Source organism: Typopeltis vanoorti, chromosome 13, assembly GCF_054136105.1.
Source record: "Typopeltis vanoorti isolate ZY-2024b chromosome 13, IOZ_Tvanoo_1.0, whole genome shotgun sequence".
Classification (NCBI taxonomy): Eukaryota; Metazoa; Arthropoda; class Arachnida; order Uropygi; family Thelyphonidae; genus Typopeltis; species Typopeltis vanoorti.
Window position 1 is genome coordinate 81,897,402 of NC_143561.1, and position 22,049 is coordinate 81,919,450.

At 35.0% G+C, this 22,049-nt stretch overlaps 1 protein-coding gene across 1 annotated transcript in view; it reads right to left on the minus strand.

Annotated features, from left to right (window-relative positions):
* The window catches only part of LOC150100317 (centaurin-gamma-1A-like), a 418,649-nt gene that overhangs the window by 60,749 nt on the left and 335,851 nt on the right, over positions 1-22,049 (minus strand). The window contains exon 12 of the mRNA XM_090402635.1: positions 8,599-8,790. Coding sequence (XP_090258761.1) covers positions 8,599-8,790 — 192 coding nt within the window. The remainder of the gene's footprint in view (positions 1-8,598; positions 8,791-22,049) is intronic.

A 22,049-nucleotide genomic window follows, 5' to 3' on the forward strand; every position in this document is an offset into this window, starting at 1 on the left:
ACAACAGTCAAAGATGTACTCCTCAGAAACAGTTGCACAGGTAAAAACAACTCAAAGCATTACTGCACTGCCGTTGAAGGGCTGCCAACAAACATGATAAAAGTCATCTTCAAGCCAGTAAATTCTACTAAGATCCCCAAACATAACATTCCTCATAAATCCACAGGCATTTACAAAATAATAACCATCATGATAAAATAATGGAATAATTATGAAATAATGCTACAATCCATAAGTGAACTGGCAGTTTGTAGTAAAAATCTGAACCTAATAGAAGTTATAAAACATAAAACTGATCTTTCAACACATACAGAGAAGAAATGAAGAATAATCTGAGATGTAGTAATCATGCCATTCTTTTTTTTATCACAAATGGTTCTTTGTTAATAAGAATAAAAAAACTTTGAATTGTAACAATGAGCTTTTCTTATATAGCACTTTAAAAAAATGTCTGCCTTATTCAAGACAATGAATTTGGTTCTACATTAGGAATAGGATTTAGTAGTATTTAATTTAATCCTTAAAAATAGGAATAGAAAAGTGTGTTTATCCATGTTTATATTTACATACACATTTTGCTATTGAATGCCTCCAGGGAAGGTGCAGACAGTTACATAACATCTCTCTTGATTCCGCAGAGTCAGTTGCTGAGAATGCAAATGTCAAAATAGGGAGTTGGGTTTTCAAATAATATGCATATGACACTAGAATGTAGTTTGCAGAATATTCAGGTACTAGACAATACATTGAACAGCCTACATTGGAAGAGTCAACTGCTTAAATTATTTTTATATTTTAAAAGCTATCAAAATGTTGATATTAATAATATGATATTCAATTGATGATCTGAAGCAGTGGAAATACATGTATATAGCTAAATTTGTTTACTAAATAACTTAAGGAAATTACAACGTACAATAGAATATACATTAAATTAAACTTTAATATATTTCCAATATTTCAGCAATGTCACGTTGCCATCTTCAAAGGAACTTATAATAAAGACACATGCACGCAGGCACTAAACACAGTAAATGAGAAACAAAGCGAGGAAGCTATGGTTTTCCTAAAAGTCCTGATGGTGCCCCTAGCAGGCTATGTAGGTATTCTTGGCCATTGTGCTGAAGGTCTCCTGATGTAAGCCTCCCAAATTTGGGGCAGTCTCATGCAACCAAATTTGTTGAGGTTTGGCATGTTTCTTAGGGCTGAGGCTGATTCCATGGAATCAGCATGGAAAAAAAGCTGATTCCTAGAATCAGCCTCAGCCCTAAAAAACATGGCAAACCTCAACAAATTTGGTTGCATGAAACTACCCCAAATTTGGGAGGCTTACATCAGGAGACCTTCAGCTCAAAGGCCAAGAATACCTATATAGCCTGCTAGGGGTATCATCAGGACTTTTAGGAAAACTATAGCTTCCTCGCTTCGTTTCTCATTTATTGTGTTTAGTGCCTGCGTGCATGTGTCTTTATTGTAAGTTCATTTGAAGATGGCAACGTGACATTGCCGAAATATTGGAAATATATTAAAGTTTAATTTAATGTATATTCTATTGTACGTTGTAATTTCCTTAAGTTATTTAGTAAGCATGTACAACCAACGTCTAAGCCTTTCTACGAGTATAGCTAAATTCATACTGAAGTTACAGTCTAGTTCTCTCTCTCTTTGTCCACTTTTTAATTTTTTTTGGTGTGTGTTTGTGGTGCTTATTTTGAATGGACTTATTATTATACGGATAAGATTTTATTATAATTTAATTTATTATCCATGGAAGTTAAGTTTGTTCACAGTCAAGAAAGGGGTAAGAGCTACATATTTATATCACAGTGGGAGTGAGTGTATCTAGTGTGAATGATGAATTTAAGGGAAGGTATAACAGCTGGCTGGATGATGTAAGGCCTTGATGAGTCCTAGACCCCCCCCCCCTTTGGAGGTCTCAGGTAATAATAATCCAAGATGTTTACCTTTAATGAAATAAATTTTATTAGTACAAAATAAAATAAATTTTACCAGTGCATAGAGAAAGGCATTAAATTTATACACTCTGGTGTAAAACTTAAAACTTTTACACTTCTCTAAATATTAAAATGTTTACATAATACATTTAGAAACATGCACAAGATAGCTAAAAAATTTAAAGCACACAATAAAATGTATGATTTAGGTAGTTTATTATATCATAAACTTAATGGCGATATACATGAAAGCTTCTTGTTGAGAGGCTTATACGCTGGTTAAACATGATGACTAATATTTAAGGAATTGACAGCGTATACTAGAAATATAGATTAAATAAACTTTAATATATACTTTCCGATATTTCGGCGAACGTCACGTTGCCATCTTCTTGGGAACTTACTACAAAGACACGTGCACACAAGTACTAATAACAGCAAATGAGACTGAAGCTAGGAAGCTAGCGTTTCCTAAAATCCTGATGGTGCCCCCTGGCGGGCTATATTGGTAGTTCTTGGCCTTTGGGCTGAAGTTCTTCTGATAAAAGTTTCCCAAATTTGGGGCAGTTTCATGCATCCAAATTTGTTGAGGTTTGGCATGTTCCTAAGGGCCGAGGCTGATTCCATGAATAGTCTTTCATACTTGAACTTGCTGCGGTGTATTACTGTGGCTTTCTTCCATCTTATTCTGTGGCAAGTATCCAGAGCGTGGTCTGCAAGCCCAGAGTGGCTGTACTGGTAAAATCAGATGTAATCCTTGTGTTCTGAGATTCTGATATTTGCTGTCCTGCCTGTTTGGCCAAAGTAGGACAGTTTGCAGCTGCAAGGGACCTGGTATACACCAGGTAGGTATAGGGGGAGTGGTTGGTCTTTGGTGGAGCGGATAAGGGTTGCCAGTTTTCTATGTGGTCTGTAACAGGTGGTCAAGTCATGTTTTTTTAGGATTTTTATCCTAAAAAAACATGACTTGACCACCTGTTACAGACCACATAGAAAACTGGCAACCCTTATCCGCTCCACCAAAGACCAACCACTCCCCCTAGACCTACCTGGTGTATACCAGGTCCCTTGCAGCTGGAAAATGTCCTACTTTGGCCAAACAGGCAGGACAGCAAATATCAGAATCTCAGAACACAAGGATTACATCCGATTTTACCAGTACAGCCACTCTGGGCTTGCAGACCACGCTCTGGATACTCGCCACAGAATAAGATGGAAGAAAGCCACAGTAATACACCGCAGCAAGTTCAAGTATGAAAGACTATTCATGGAATCAGCCTCGGCCCTTAGGAACATGCCAAACCTCAACAAATTTGGATGCATGAAACTGCCCCAAATTTGGGAAACTTTTATCAGAAGAACTTCAGCCCAAAGGCCAAGAACTACCAATATAGCCCGCCAGGGGGCACCATCAGGACTTTAGGAAACGCTAGCTTCAGTCTCATGTGCTGTTATTAGTACTGGTGTGCACGTGTCTTTGTAGTAAGTTCCCAAGAAGATGGCAACGTGACGTTCGCCGAAATATCGGAAAGTATATATTAAAGTTTATTTAATCTATATTTCTAGTATACGCTGTCAATTCCTTAAATATTAGTCATCATGAAAGCTTCTGAAAAGTCAATGATATAGCAAGAAAGAAAATCTGAACCTCCTTTTTCCAACATATTAGAAAGGGAGAATAGGAAAGATGAAAAATGTAGGGATCTTCATTCCTCTGGCTACCCAGCCGATAAGTAACCATAATAAGAAGGAACATATATTATTAAATAGATAAATTTTAGGCATGTAGAAGCATTATTGATATCAAGAATTATATATTACTTTTCAGGCTTGACCTATTTTGCTCTTGAACAATACACTATAAATTACAGAACTAATGGAAAATATGGACTCATGGAAAATGCTGAAAATGTGGTTATTTTCCATGAGATAACAATGACAAACCTTACAAATAAAGTATTAATTATAGCATGTGATATATATATATATATATAAAATGTAACAAGTTTCAAGGTTTCTTGAGGGTCAAAGCAGGATAACTGGGAGACCTCCACATAACCTTTTAAGGAATGCAGAGAGCCAACTGGGGCTTCTAACCTAATGACAGAACCCACCTTCTCATAGTGCACCCTGTTAGTAGGTGTCACCTCGATACTGAATGAATGAGGATGAGTTGGGAATTTGGGATTTAGCTAACCAAACTGTATTCTTATTGACTTAAAATAAACTGATGACACATGATGGAATTTGATACCAGCTGGGGCATCACCTGGTTAAACAAGGCCCCCTGATTGTTTTGTTACAGAACCAGGGCTAAAGGCGAAAAGTCAGATATTGGAAAAACCCCAACTCAGTATCAGCAAAGTTCAAGATTGGCACCATTAACATAAGAAGCATCAATGGAAAAGAAATGAAGCTAGCAGAAGAATTGGATAAGTATCATATCGACATAATAGGTGTTACGAAAAGAAGACAAAGACGGGTGAGATTCTCCTAAGAAATAAATACCAGGAATTATATTCAGGCAGTATTGATAAGAGAGAAAGAAGGAGTAGCAATAGTATTCAATACAATATACGAGGATAATCTTCTTAAACGGCAGGCAATATCAAGCAAAGTGATGTGGACAAATATTAGAATAGAATAGGAAATTGGAAATGAGACTTACGAGGGTGGTCTAAAATGTTCACGGTCTAACAATGAAGCGAATTTATAATTTCAAAATTATTTTTATTTTTCAACATAATCTCCCTTAAGACTAATATATTTATTCCAGCGATTCTCCAGCACCATTAACCAGTCCCTGTAGTCAGTAGTGTCCGGTGGCTGTGTGCAAAACTTTAGTTGTCGCACCTATACCCAGTAGCATGCTAATAGTGTCTGGTGCCTGTGCAAAACTTTAGTTGGTGTCCCTATCCCCCTGCTCCAATAAAAAAATCACTTTAAAAAAACGTTTTTTTAAGTATTTTCTCCTCTTTGGCACCTTTACTATCCTGGTACCTGTGTGCATCGCATACATTGTACATATGGCCTCAGTAAGATCTGCAAAATACCACTCTACAGCTGCAATCACCTCTTGATTTGAAGAAAAATGCTGACCAGCAAGGAAGAGTTTTAGTTTTAGGAAGAGATAGAAGTCAGAGGGAGCCAAATCTGGGGAATAGGGTAGATGTTCCAACAATTCATGATGCAGATCCCTTAATTTTCCCATTGCCAAAACACTTTTGTGGGCAGGTGCATTGTCCTGATGAAAGATGATTTTTTTCCCTTCTGCAAACTGGGTCTTTTCTCATGAATTTTTTTCGTCTAGTCTAGTTAAAAGATTGGAATAATATTCCCCACTTACTGTTTTACCCTTTTCTAGATAATTAATAAACAAAATTCCTTTAGCATCCCAAAACACCAGTGCCATGCCATGACCTTTCCTGCTGATGGAACCGACTTTGTCTTCTTTGGAGTTGAACTCTCCACTGTTTTGACTGTTGTTTGGATTCTGGATAATGGTAAATCCAAGTCTTATTCATAGTAATAAATCGATGCACAAAATCAGTTTTATTCTTGTTAAACCGCTCCAAGCACTGTTCAAATACTTTCATGTGAGTGGGTTTTTGATCTGCTGTGAGCAAGCACGACACCCATCTTGCACTAAGCCTTTTCATTTGCAATTCTTCATGCAAAATATATCCTACACATTCTTTGGAAATGCCTATAGTCTCAGCAATTTCACGCACTTCGACTCACCGGTCATCCAATATCATATCGCGCACTTGATTGATGATTTCTGGTGTTGTTACACTTTTTGGATGTCCTTCACATGGATCATCTTCAAGGTTGGTGCGGCCACGTTTAAACTCGGTAGCCCATTTCTTAATTGTCAAAAATGAAGAAGAGTGCCCATAAACTTTTATGAACTTTGAGTGAATTTCTTTGGTGTTAAACCTTCTTTTACAAAGAATTTTATAACTGCACGATACTCAATTTTATCCATTTTCAAGGAATACAGACAACACTTTTGCTTCAGACAGCTGTATAAAACAAACTACTTGATAGAATGACTTGCAATTTCACATGGATGCTTATGACAGATGTACTAATTTAGAAAAAAAAAAAAATCATGCTGATAATGTTGCCATCTATGGTGAAGGCCGAGAACTTTCAGACCACCCTCATATTTGTGCCACAGAAGCAGCAGAGGAAATTTGGGGGCATCAGAGAACGCTACCAGGATGAAGGAAAAAGTTGGTCCTTGGAGATCTAAACAGCACAGTTAAAAATGATTGCCTGACATATAGAAATATTTTGGGAAAATTTCAAGAAAGTGCAAAGCTAATAATAATGGTAAGTACCTATTAGATTTCTATTTAAGACATGGACTACTCATTATTAACACACCATATTCCAACATAATGCACAAAATACATGTACCAATTCACATGGAGAGAAGACAAGAAATAAAATGACACTTGATTATCCTTCATGCTGGTTCAGGACACAAGAGTATAGAAAGGATTTGAAACAGGATCAAATTGAATTCATACTGAAAACAAAAGTGTGCAAAACGTTTTAAAACAGAATCAAAGTTCAGTGGCTTTCAGAAGTGAACTGTAGACTCAAATATATAAATGTTATTCAACCAAAAGAATTTGAAAGGAAAACAAGAGAGTGTACTGAAAATTCCTGGCAAGTAAGTTGGCATTTGCTCATAGAATAGCAATACAGAGTATAATGTAAGAATGCAAAGCAATATGTAAAACTAGCTAAACAAAAGTTGCAGTAAGAACACATTTTCTATGTCCTTATCAGGAAGGTAGCAAAATATTTTGAAGGCTATTGAAAAAGCTTAGCAATTATTATTATTATTACCCAAGACCCCATGGAGTTAAAGACTCATCTAGGAGGTCCTTTTATTACACACAGCTCATCATACTGTGCTTTAAACACACTCAAATTCTCTGCAGACACCACACTCAAATTTTCTGCAGACACCACACTCTCAGGCAAGGCATTCCAATTATTCACAACTCTGCATGAAAAAAACCTGCTTCTCAATCCCCTACTCACATCCTCTTTATATGGTTTCCAGGGATGACCTCTGGTTCTCCTCTGATCTTCCACTATTTTCTGTAGAACTTCTCCAGCATTGATCCTATAACAACCCCTTACTAACTTGTAGATCTCTATCATATCTCCTCTCTTACTCCTGTCCACCAGACTCTGCAAATTACATCTTCTCAATCTTTTCTCGTACTCAACATTCAGAGGTTAAACTACCTTAATCAGTCGCCTCTGGACTCTTTCCAACATCTCTTCGTCCTTCTGAAAATCACATGACCAAATCTGGGCACAATAATCCATGTGGCCTAATCAAAGCCTTATACAACAGAACAAGAATCTCCCTACTTCTACAATTCAGTGTCCTCCGCATCATTCCCAGAAGCCTTTGTGTTGTCTTCACAATTTTGGCTATGTGTCCCCTAAATTTCAGATCCTCATCCACTATCACCTCCAGATCTCTTATTTCCTCCACCTCCAACAATATATCCTCACCAAACATAAATTCTGCATCCCATTTTTGTTTTCCAAATTTTAAAACCTTACATTTTGAAACATTGAACTCACATCCCCATTCCCAATCATTCAATTTATTCAGGTCTTCTTGTAAGGCCACAACATCTTCTCTACTCTTTCTTCATGGTTCGTCTCAACTTTGCATCATCTGCAAACAACTGAATATCTCCATCCAAATTGGAGCAGGAAATGGATGAAAGAGAAAGTACTGTAAAAAGAACAAGAGATGATAATGCAACATGAAAACTGAAGATAAACATGCCTGGAGTAATGACTTGAAAGATTGCTAAATGAAACAAGTGACAGCGTTGTGATAGATATTTCATCCAATATTATGAGAGCTCTACTCCAATCATCTGGAATTCACCCCTTTATCAGTCCTTCTGAATTATGCATGTAGTTACTGTAAAACATTTCTAATAAGTTTACAGTAACCCCACTGCATAATTCAAGAATGTATTAGCAGAACTAATCTAAAGTGGTACAGTCAACTTGAACAGAATGGGAGAGGAAAGAAAACAAGTATTTTATGCCAGGATGGTAGGAAGAAAGACCCAGGACTGATACAGTAAGAAGTGCTTAGAAGATTGAAATTTAAGATCTGACAATACTGAAGTCCTGACAGATAATGTATTAATTTCAAGGAAAATTTTCGATTTGGAAGTTACTAATGATATATACTTCTTATGTAGTACTTCAATAATATTCTGTAACCCCTCCCCCACCATGGTATATATATATATCAGGAATTTGATGAAAAGTCTTTGTACTAATTAATCACCTCCATGTACTTCAATATATAACACCATATAACACCAATCTTTAAGTTTAAGATTGGATAGCAGTTAAAGGAATAAGGAAATGTAAAAAAATTATAGGACCTAAGCCTTTTTTAATTTAAATGAACAGATTATGATGTTGTATGCCATTTACATTATTATAGGTATAATTACAAAAGTCTGACATATATATATATATATATCCTCATAAAATTCAAAACATTTAATGATGGGCCAAAAATATACTACACAAAAATATTAAAAATCACACAATCTCCTCAATCACGCGCTCATACCTGAGGCAACAGGAGGATTTGGTATCACTACTGCATCTTCACAGTTATTGGTTAGTGAACCTGATCTACGCAAATGGCCATCACGGACTAGGTCAAATGCAGAAGCCAATAGGGCTTCTTTTTCACGATCCTTACATTTTGACAGGGCAAGTAATGGAGACTGGTGGTATTGGTGATGATGATGGAGTCCTGCTGATGGATTTGAGAAAGCTGGTAAACAAGTCAACTTTTATCTATTAGCTATATAAGAATGGAGCCTATTCTCCACCACATTTTGTTAAATAATACTTCAGATTCTCACTCTCTGGTTAGTTTTTTTGCTTTTTTTTTAAAACTTTTCACTGCTCTTTTTATTATATATAAATCATATTAAACTATATTCTAGAAAATCAAAAAAATAATCTAAACAGTAAAATTATGAAAAATACTGCAACAATTTTTGTAATTTTAAATTTTAAAGATATTGTAAAAATGAGTTTATCTAAAACATTTCTATCAGAAAGACATTACCTACTGTATGCATTATAATGTATGCTCACTGATGTGTGCTATATGAATATTCCAATTAATAACATGTTGGATTTCATGAGGTAACAAATATACAAAAATATGACCTGTTAGGTCTCATCCCATAAATGTTTGATGAATTATCCAACAGAGAGGATGATGAGATTGTCCAAATGTTCCTCCAATCAGATTGTACCGTGTTGACCACGGTAGGATTTTATATCCTTTTTTTTGGATGAAGCACTGGAAGATGCCATTATCATTGGGAAAATTATTAGAAAATATGATCTACTTTATCAGTGAACACAGAAATGTCAGTGGAACATCTCTTAACACACTAACAGCTTATACTTTTCACATTATTAATGAGGAATACATCGACCAATTAGGCTTCTATCATGCAGGACAAACCACTGGGTCTATCTGCATTTATCAATCATGAAATTCTTGACATCATGGGAGTTGCTATATCCAGCAATGTTAAATCTGGTGATGGTAGGCACTGCTGTTACACATGCTAGCTGCTTAGAGAATTTATTGCACTGTTCTAATGAAAACAACCCTTGGATAGGTTTGCAAATGTTTTTATTGCTAACTTGTAACAAATTATACACTTGAATGTTTCCTTTTTGCTCATGGCATCACCTCTGTTTTCCATCATACCACCTGTGGATGCTGTCTGTAGTGTCATTTATTTGCTTATTTATGGATTTGCAATAGCAGTACAGAAATGACCCACCATTCATAATGTTTCAGGGAGGGGGAGAGAGAGAGAGAGAGAGAGGGGGAGTGGCAACTATTCTTTCTGACTATCGGTTCTACACTCTTACAAATGCCAAAAATGATGCCAAATACTGAACACATACTGAATTTCTGATCCATCTTTGATTACATCAATATAATCCACTTTGCCACAGACTGATGATTTGTGCTTTAATGGCTATAATTGGTTGTACTTAAATGGCTAAAATTTATATATATATATATATATATAAAAGTGCATATACACCGTATCCTTACTAAGGTAGTGTCTGACCTCTGGAATATCGAGTATGAGGAAAGATCGAGAAGATGTAATTCGCAGAGTCTGGTGGACAGGAGGAAGAGGGGAGATATGATAGAGACCTTACAAGTTGGTAAGGGGTTGTTATAGGATCAATGCTGGAGACGTTTTACAGAGAATAGTGGGAGATGGGGGGAGGGGAGAACCAGAGGTCATTCCTGGAAACTGTATAAAGAGGGTGTGAGTAGGGGAGTGAGAGACAAATAGTTTTTTTCATGCAGAGTTGTGAATGATTGGAATGCCTTGCCTCAGAATGTGGTGTTTTTTGAATGTGAAAAACACATTCAAACTGAAGAGTTTGAATGTGTTTAAAACACAGTATGATGAGCTGTATGTGTGATAAAAGGACCTCCTAGATGAGTCTTTGACTCCATGAGGTCTTGGGGTGGTAATAATAATAATAACCATTGAAGTACAAAATCAGCATATGTAAATATTAAATGTACTGCTGTATGGAACTCCTCCTTGTTCAATAGTCATAAATTTCTTGAAAAAATTAATTCAATAAACCCAAGAATCAAATTTATCCTGGAAATAGAAGATAACAATTGTTTTCCTTTTCAGGATGTTCTCATTCTATGTCAACCAAATGACAGTCTACAGTTCTCAGTATACAGAAAACTCATACTGGTAAATATATTGATTCTAGTTCACATCATCATCCTTGTTAAAAATATGGTGTAATCAATCTTTACATGACAGAGCTCACAAAATATGATCTACAGATTCTCTTCTAATCAGAACTACCTTTATCTCTAATGGTTATAATACAAAAACTGTCAATAAAATAATCAATAATTATGGCCATTGTCTTAACCTATCTCAAGAAGAAATGACCAGAATTTGCATTCCATATGTTAAAGATTTCAAAAAAAAAATAGCAAGACTATTTCGACAGGTTGACTTACAAATCTCCTTCCATCCAGTTTGCAAACTTAATACCTTCTTTATCTCTCCTAACAACAAATATCCTTCTGTTTCTTACCCTGGAATTTACAGAATCCCATGTGTTTGCAAGCTTATGTTATTATGGACAGACTTCTGCATAAATTCATCTTTAAGAACATCAGGAATACATTTCACTTAAAGAACCCCACAAATCCAGTTTAGCAAGCCATGCATTAACTACAAAACACAGGATTAAGTGGAACAAAATCAAAGTGTTACACAGAAGTTATTTTCTTCTGGAACAACTGTAAAAACAAAGCTATAAAGTACACACACACACTCACAACTCAAATCTACAAAAATGATTGTCTAAAACTTTCTCAATTTTGAGATATGCTGAATAATACTCACCATTCATGTGTTCCTTAATTTGTAATTAATTTATTGTTTATATTTAAAAATAATTTATTAACTAAATTATTTTATTACAATTTATTTTGGATATCTATTAATATAGGCAGCCATTCTGCTGCAGTTGATAAGTGCACATAATATCACATGCTTTGAATTTGATTTTTTTTTTGTGTGTTTTCCTATAATTGTATTGACAATGGCTATGAAACTTAGCTGAAAAGATTACAAATAAAGACATTTAAATTAATTTACATAATTCTGTTATTAATATGTTATTGAAGCCTTGGTATAAATAATTTTTAAGGCTTATTTTTAGAGGTACCTGTGGCATAGTATAATTTTATTAAAGGAACACATAAGACCACAGTAATAACTTTTTAATTAATTTACTGGTAGATACATTCATAAAAAGTCTGCTCACTACACATCTCAAAAATTTGGCATTCTTAAATCTCTAATTAATAGAGCACATAAAGTTCGCTCTTCTCCAGTATAATCTTACAACAAGAACTTTCCATCATTAAAAAGTTAATGGAATCGAATAATTACAACCCCAATCAAATCCAGCAGATAATTGAATCTTATATTCCAATACCTAAGGTTTCTTCAACAGTCTGCAGATTCCAATCCCTTACATTCCAGGAATCTCAGAACCTATAGGTAGAATTTTGAAAAAGTACAAATTGATTCCCCATGTATGTTCCTATCAACAAAATTTCCTCTTTATTGCCTTCTAGGATAAACTATCATCTATCTTTGGCGCTGGCATTTACCAAATACCATGTGAATGCGATATTTCTTATTTTGGACAAACTGGCAGTTCTGTGGAAAAAAAAGAAATAAGGAACATCAATATTATATTGAATACAACAAACCTCAGAAGTCTGGTCTAGCACAACACGGTGTTAACACTACTCATAATATCCAGAGGGATAAAGCTATTCTCCTCCATAGATGCAGGTTCAAATACGAACACCTTTTTAAAGAAAGTTGTGAAGCTATTTTACACCGACCAAATTTAAATCAAAATGATTGTCTCTCTCTCTCGAAGATCTGGGAGACTTTTATTTTATGTAATCAATAAAAAAAACAATTATCTTAAATATTAATTATTATTTTCTATCATTTCCTAGCACGTGGCAACAATTGTATTTTAATAGGTGATCCACCGAATGTTCGTTACTTGTATTCCATTTTCCTATAACTGTTTGTGTGACACTGAAGATGTACTATTAGTTTTAGTAAGAAATATCTGTACCTTTATTAATTAAAACATTATTACTGTGGTCTTACGTGTTCCTTTAATAATTTTTAAGGCTGTTATAGAATATCAAATTGTGTTATAACATAGTTCATTTACAGGTACGAATGTCTTCTTTTCAAACCTGAAAATTCATTATGATTATCTGGATAACACTGCTCTAACAGCAGTACAGAAACTTGATATGTTGATGTTTGATCAAAATGAAGATCATTGGTATAACAATGATCTTCATTTTGATTAATTAATTGTTAAGTTTGCTGCCCCACAATAAATATTAGTAAACTTATGTTTGTGTGTGTGTGTGTGCTGAACATTTTAGTGAGATCCTTTTCATTATCTTTGGTACTACTGATAAGTTTGAATTCTCTTGAAGTTTTATGCTCATGACTCGCAGAAGTGGGGAAAAAACCTGCCCTAATTTTTATAATAAGTTAAAGAATAAATTATTTTTTTTTCAAGCTTCAAATTCTGTACCTATTATTTTTCTTGTTTCTCTTCTGTTTTAGAAGAGAAACAAGAACAATTTTGATGTAAAGAAAATTTATTCATCAACTGAACCGAAAGTAAAGATGAGCAGTTGGAATATCTAAACCAATATAACTTCAAAGAAACATATTAAACTGCAAAACACCAGTAAGCCAATGATAAATTAAATAACAAGTTAATGAGCAAAAGATAGACAGTCATTTTAAAGTTTTTTTTTTTTTAAACTTATACACTAGTACCTTTTCCCCCTTTGAGGGAGAGTGATTTTTTTTATAGTATGCTAAGAAGCTGAAGAAAAGAAATAATAGGTACATTACAGGATTTCCACAAAAGAATGTCAGTGTTTTAAATTTTAATGAAAGGGCTAACTTAAAGTAGCTCTCACTACAACAGTTGTGTGTATTCACATTCATCTCATTTTAATCAGTAGCCGTCAATCACATCTTTATAGAAAGTTCAACGTTTTACAGTATGCAAAATTTTGGGTAATTCATATGCTGTGAGATTTTAGATGAATCTATTAATCTACTGATTTATGTATCAAACAGTGTTATGATCAATTTAAGGATATGGTGATGATGATAAGAAATGTAAATGTACAGGGATGTCAGAGGAATCTCTCAACAATATCTACGCAAGTTTCATGTCTACCCCATTGTAATAAGTAGCTATTAAAATATAAATTTTGGGTAATTCATATGCTGTGAGATTTTAGATGAATCTATTAATCTACTGATTTATGTATCAAACAGTGTTATGATCAATTTAAGGATATGGTGATGATGATAAGAAATATAAATGTACAGGGATGTCAGAGGAATCTCTCAACAATATCTACGCAAGTTTCATGTCTACCCCACTGTAATAAGTAGCTATTAAAATATAATATTGGGAGAGTTGTTTTGATAATCCTACCTATGAAAGGTTGAAAACTTATAGAAATTAGTACACCATGGGTGGGCTTAGAGGTTAATTAATCTGAGGATCCTGCACTTGCTCTGGAAGCCAAACATGAGACTCTTTCTTTAGGCTTTCAGTAGACAGGATGGTAGACTCACACAGGGCAATGAATAGTAAGCCTGATGTCTTTTAGGATATGCAAAATATGAGCCACTGATTCTCATGAAATGAGAATTTAGGTAACTATTAAGTAGAGTAGCTTTTGCAATTTATGTTCCAACATTCTTGGAGTGAAGTCGGTAGCCAGCATCTATAACGGTCTTTTTTTTCTCCCTTTTTGTTTCCCTCTCTCCAAATCTATAGAGCATCAAAGACATAATTATAAGATTTTTTTTTTATGTTGTTCCCACCCACAAAAGGTTGCAAACCTATAGTACATTTTGTACCATGGGTGGGCTGAGGATTTTTTGTTTCTATTTTTATTTTATTATTTATATAGTCAGGAAATCCTGCTCTAGAGACCAAACATGGAACTTTTTCAATCTCCTTCAGGCTTCCAATAAGCAAGGCAGTGGTTTCACACTGAGTAATATAATGTAATGAAATTTACCTTTTACCTAAAGACAATCACAAACATCCATGTCCATGGCAGGATTTGAACCTGCAGCCTGTTGGCTGGAGAGCTGGCATGCTAACCATTCAGCCAACCACGCTAGGAAATATGAATGAGAAATTGATCTTTCCTTTTTTTTTTTTTTTAACCCAACCACCTGGCTGGAGAATGAAAGTCAAAAGTTTGTCAGGCAGTTAGGATGTCCTCAGATTGAAAAATCATATTCTTATATATTTCAAAAATAAAATAAAATAAAATAAATAACCATTTCTGCTTTTCTCAGAAAAGCAAAAACAAGCCCAGAACTAAGCACACAACATTTACTTTATGAAACCTCTCTCTCTCATGGTCTAGATATTCAGTGAGTAAACTAGAACTCTGAATTTAACAGTCATCTGATTAGCATCCCCTAAAATGTTGAATGTTGCTTCATATAAAAATATGACCATGTTAAGGAAATTAGCTCCACCTCAGATGTAATCATAGTGGATTAAAAAAATAATAATAAAAATTAAAAAAAAAAAAAAAAGAAGAAGAAGACATCTATCAATTTCAGCAAATATGCTAAAGAATTTGCATCTTGTGGATATATTATCTTATGCTATAATATTTTTTTGATACACATTGCAAACAGTAGAAGAAGGAATACTCAATTCCAAACCTTCACGGGAGTTGATTTCTTTGAACTTTGTAAAAATGACTTGTAAATGTACCAAGCTGTTTCTTGAAAAGTTTTCAGGTGTTTTACAGAGCTGTACTTACTATTATTATTATTATTATTACTATAAAAACCTCCATGGAGTCAAAGACTCGTCATGGGAGGTCCACTGTTATACACACAGTTTATCATACTGTGCCTTAAATATATTCACTGTCTCTGCACACACCACACTCTCGGGCAAAGCATTCCAATCACTCACCACTCTCCATGCAAAAAACCTGCTCCTCACTCCCTTGCTCACACCCTCCTTATACAACTTCCAGGAATGACCTCTTGTTCTCCTGCTATCCTCACCCATTCTGTGCAAAACCTCCCCGACGTTAATCTAGTAATAACCACTCAACAGCTTATATGTCTCAATCATATCCCCCCTCCTCCTCCTATCCACCAATTTCTGCAAATTGCATTTTGTCAATCTGTCTTCATACTCTACATTCCAGAGACCAGAAACCACCTTAGTCAATTGCCTCTGAACTTTTTCCAACGCAATTTCATCTTTTTGAAAACCAGGTGACCAGATCTGTGCACAGTAATCCATATGTGGCCTAATCAAAGCCTTATACAAAGGAACCATAACATCCTTACTTCTACAAGTCAGTATCCTCCGCATCATTCCCATTATCCGCTGTGTTGTCTTCACTATTTTAGTAACATGTCCCCAAAATTTTAGGTCCTTGTCTACAATCACTCCCAGATCTCTCATTTCCTCTACCTCTTCCAAGATATTCGCACCGACTGTGTACTTTACATCCCATCTCTGCTTCCCAAATTTCAAAACCTTACACTTTGAGACATTGAATTGACATTCCCACTTATTTACCCATTCAGACAGTGTATTCAAGTCCTCTTGCAAAGCTACAGCATCCACACTACTCCTGATAGCTCTGCCCAACTTTGCATCATCTGCAAACAATTGCACATCACCATTCAGACCTCTCCAGATATCATTTACATACAAATTAAACAGCAATGGACCCAAAACAGACCCTTGAGGTACACCACTAGTAACTTTCCTCTTCTGGGATATCGCTCCTCCATAGACAACTCGCTGATACCTATCAGACAACCAATCTCCCATCCAGTGAACCAATCTACTGTTCAGCCCCATCCGTTCCAATTTAATTACCAGCTTGTCATGTGGCAATTTATCAAACGCCTTTGCAAAATCTAAATATACCACTGTATATGCAATACCCTTATCCAACGCATTTGTCACTTTATTATAAAAAGTAAGCAGGTTGCTAAACCATGATTTTCCTTTAGTAAATCCATGCTGGCCACCAAAGGGTATTTTTCTGTTGTCAACCCAATTCTCAACTTTATTCCTAACTAACTTCTCTAATACCTTGACCACAACTCCAGACACACAGACTGGTCTGGATGAACGGATGAATAGCGGATGAACTATAATTCAAAGCCTTATTCTTATCACCTCCCTTATGAATTGGAACAATTTTATGCTCTTTCCACTCTTTTGGAACTTGACCCAGTGAGAGACTCATGTTGAAAAGATATACAAAAGCTACGTGGTGAAATAGCATCAAGTCCCACAGCCTTATTTACATCAAGTCTATTCAATTCCTCATATACCCCCTGTTCACTTACTAACAGTTCCTCCTCCTCTTCTCCCACTACTTTCAAGTTCTGCATGATGTCACATTCGCAATTCTATTTTTAATTCTATTTTTTTTTAAAGTGAATTTTACCAAAAGAACTATAATAACTAATGTGTGCACTGCACTCATTACATGCAATTTAATATAGTATGCAAGGGTTCATCAGGAGTAAAGAAATGCCAAACACTTTAACAAACTAAGTGAGCTATAATAACTAGAAATATCAGAATAGTTCTGCTTAGTTTAGAAAATCATGTATAAACTATTTTTGGCTAAAATTAGATATTTTAGCTAAAATAACTAATGTGGCTGATTGAATCTATCTCCCATCCAGTGAACCAATCTACTGTTCAGCCCCATCCGTTCCAATTTAATTACCAGCTTGTCATGTGGCAATTTATCAAACGCCTTTGCAAAATCTAAATATACCACTGTATATGCAATACCCTTATCCAACGCATTTGTCACTTTATTATAAAAAGTAAGCAGGTTGCTAAACCATGATTTTCCTTTAGTAAATCCATGCTGGCCACCAAAGGGTATTTTTCTGTTGTCAACCCAATTCTCAACTTTATTCCTAACTAACTTCTCTAATACCTTGACCACAACTCCAGACACACAGACTGGTCTGGATGAACGGATGAATAGCGGATGAACTATAATTCAAAGCCTTATTCTTATCACCTCCCTTATGAATTGGAACAATTTTATGCTCTTTCCACTCTTTTGGAACTTGACCCAGTGAGAGACTCATGTTGAAAAGATATACAAAAGCTACGTGGTGAAATAGCATCAAGTCCCACAGCCTTATTTACATCAAGTCTATTCAATTCCTCATATACCCCCTGTTCACTTACTAACAGTTCCTCCTCCTCTTCTCCCACTACTTTCAAGTTCTGCATGATGTCACATTCGCAATTCTATTTTTAATTCTATTTTTTTTTAAAGTGAATTTTACCAAAAGAACTATAATAACTAATGTGTGCGCTGCACTCATTACATGCAATTTAATATAGTATGCAAGGGTTCATCAGGAGTAAAGAAATGCCAAACACTTTAACAAACTAAGTGAGCTATAATAACTAGAAATATCAGAATAGTTCTGCTTAGTTTAGAAAATCATGTATAAACTATTTTTGGCTAAAATTAGATATTTTAGCTAAAATAACTAATGTGGCTGATTGAATCTATGTTAGGTTTGTAAGCAGATATGAGAATAATAGGTATACAAAATGTGTGCTCTTTTTTTTTTTTTTTTTTTTTTGCATATAGTTCATCCGCTATTAAGTTGTTGGAGTAAACCCTTTACTAATGTTCATTTAAATTCTGCTTGCAGTGCACATGATTATGTGCATGTCATCATGATTATATTGCTGTGATTATGCCTTATTTGATCATGAGCAATTAAAGCATTATCAGGGCAATGCAGAGAATACTACATATAGTATTAATCTATCTGTCTTAGTATTAGTTATAAGGCTAATAATTTATAAAGAAAAGCTTCTTCAAAAACAGTTATTTTTAAACTATGTGTGAAATTCTTCTTCTTCCTCCCTTCATGAATCTAAGCCAGGTAAGTGAGATATAAACCAAAGGGTCAAAGAAACAGAGGCAGACAAATGAAATGTTGGGCCTGTTTCAGTCGCGGCCCAACATTTCATTTGTCTGCCTCTGTTTCTTTGACCATTTGGTTTATATCTCATCATCATCTTCCCTGGTATTCTATCAGATGCTCTTTCCATTTGGTTCTGTATTTTTTTATTGTTTCTCTTATTGGTGTTTGGTTTAGTTCTTTCAGTATGTCTTCATTTCTCTTTTTATCTGGTCTTGTATAACCTGCTGTTCTCATATATTTCCTTTCTGCTGCAGTGATTTTACTCCCTCTCTTTCTCTTATTGTCCATGATTCACTCCATATATAATAATGTTGGTTTTGATAAAGTATTATATATTCCTAACCTACTTTTTTTTGGGTGACTTTTGCTGGCCTTAAAGTTTTGTTTATTATTCCATTTACTTTGGAGAAATTGTTAATTTTGTAAGAAATTGGCTGGCCTGTTTGCCAAGTGGGTAGCATATCTGCTCTCCAATCAATAGGTTGTGGGTTCAAATCTTGCCTTGGGCATTGGTGCTTGTAGAAGTCTGCTTTAGACGAACAACATGTATAGCTCTTTGAGTTTATGAGGCTTAATGTAAAAAAATACAAAAGTTGTTTAAGTGATAACTAACACTGGGTTTAATAGGTCCTGATAATATATATAAGAAAGTTAAAACCAGCTAGTTTTGTCACATATGCTAGTGGCTTCTTCTGAGTTAGGAAAAACAAAAAAAATAAGGGAAAACAAGAAGCATTACATAACTAAAACTAAATGTGTAGGGATCATTACACAAAAGTAAAAAACTAACAAAAAAAAAAAAAAAAACAGAAACACATAGAGCACGGAAGCCAGCATGGGTCAGTCATTGTTCAGTAGGTGTGCATGATATTTGGCAGAAAAGTTAAAGTCTGACACGTGGAAAGATCTAATAACTGACTTCCAAATATCATAAAATCATTCCTTCGTTTCTGTTAAGTGTGCCTTGCAAGTGGATAACTATCGTAGCCTCTTTATATTGCAGCCACTGAAGTTGTCTTCTATGTAAGGCAATCTCTCAAAATCGCCAATCTCCTGAAACTCTTAATATAAGAGTGGCTTTCAAGCCATTGCTCCATGCATTTGCTTTTTTCCTTTTGTGTAATGGTTCTTAGATGTTCGGTTTTAGTTATGTAATGGTCATCATCAAATTCCTGCCATGTACCCTCAAGGGGTGTACAGGATATGATAGTACTACATGAAAAAAATTACATCATTATTAATTTAATATCTACAATTTTCCTCCAAATCAGTCTGTTACTTGTCAAGACTCCAACATTATCAGATCTTATATTTCTATCGTCTAAGGCACTTTGTACCGTATCAATCCACCTATATCTTGGTCTTCTTGTGGGTCATTTTGCTGCCAACCTGGCAGAGAGCACGTGTTTTGCTAATCATTCCTTGCCCATTCTGCTGAAGTGACCATACCACTGAGATTAGCTCTGCTAACGAAATTCCTGGATGCTGACAATGTCAAGTTCTTTCCTAATATCCTCGTTTTTAATATGATATTGCCATTGATGCCATCTGTTCACGCCTATAATCTTTCTCAGGACTCTCATATCTGCAGTCTCTAGTCTTCAGTCAAGTCTTTTACTTCTGACCCAGCTCTCAGATCCGTAAGTTAAAACTGGTTTGAACACTGTCTTGTATACAGCTAATTTAGTGTTCCGACTAATTTCTCTCTTATCCCATATGATTTATTCAATTGAATTCCCACCATACCAGCTTTGCTGATTCTGTTGTCTATTTCTATATTTAATTTACCATCTTCAGTAAAAATCGTGCCTAAATAGCTGAAATATTTTACTTGTTCCACAGGTTCTCCATTCACAACACAGTTGACATTTTCAATGATTCTGACTATTTTCATTGTCTTTTTATTGCTGCCTTTCATACCATATCTATTACAACAGCTATTCAATTTAGTCAGAGAATCTTGCAGACTTGTAGAGGATTTATTTAGAAGCATAACATCAGCTGCATAAAGCAAAGAGCTGACATTAACATCTCCAATTTTGATATCATGTTTAATACCACTTTCCTTCATAATGTGATCCATATAGATAATGAATAACAGAGGGAAAAATGTACATCCTCGTCTCACACCAGATTTAATATTAAACCATTTTCCCGTACTTCCTTCAATTCTAACTGCTGACTTACAACTCAAATAAAGACTAAGTATTGCTTGATATAATGCCCCATTGACACCATAGAACTGCAGCATATTGAATAGCTTCTCTCTTGGCACCTTGTCATATGCCTCTTCCAAATTGACAAAACTTAAATACAGATCTTTGTTATATTCCCATGCTTTCTCGACTATTTGTCTTAAAGTGAAGATCTGATCTTGACAGCCTCTATTTGGCCTGAATCCAGCTTGTTCTTCACTAAGCTTTTCTTCCACAATTCTTCTCAACCATTTCTCAAGTATACTTGCATAGATCTTGCCAAGAACACTCAGTAGGGAAATACCTCTGTAATTCTCACATGCAGTTTTATTTCCCTTTTTATATATGGGTACTATGAGAGCGCTACTCCAATCATTGGGAATTCGTCCCTCTGTCCAGGCTTTCTGAACTATGCAGTGCAGCCACTGTAAGACTCTTATACCACCATACTTCAGCATTTCTGGTTGAATAACATCTACTCCTGCTGCCTTTCCACATTTCAAGCCTTTGATGGCTTTTTCTACTTCAAGTATGGATATGTATTCCTGACTGCATGCCTGATCAGTGTTTTTTACCACTGTGCTGTCATCACTGCTTGTTTAATTTAGCAGTTTTTCAAAGTAATTACTCCATACTTCAAGTATATCTTTTTCTCCCATTTTAATGTCACCTTTATCATCTCTAATTACTTTTAAAGCATTCTTTCCTCCATGAGCTTCTTCAACAAGCTCCAGAATATCTTGCCACCTTCTTGATATTTATTTTTTATGTTCTTACCAAAGTCCTCCCATGACTTTTGTTTAGCTAGTTTTACACAGTGTTTAGCTTTCTTACATTTGTCTCTGTATTCTGTAAGAGAACAAGCTGACTTATTTGACAGGAACTTTTGATATGCTTTCTTCTTTTCCTTCACTGCCTCTTTAATTTCCTGTGTCCACCAGGGAGTTCTGATTTTTTTTATCCTTACAGACAACTTCACCACATGCCTCTCTGGCAGAATCAATCAATGTTTTCTTCAGAATTTGCCACTGAATCTCCAAGGTTTGATTCCTCTTCTCAAACTCTTTCATTTTTTCTTCAATAATCTTTGTGTATTTTAGTCTACAGTTCACATCTGAGAGCTGCTCAACTTTTATTCGCTTTAAAACTTTCTTACGTATTATTCTTTT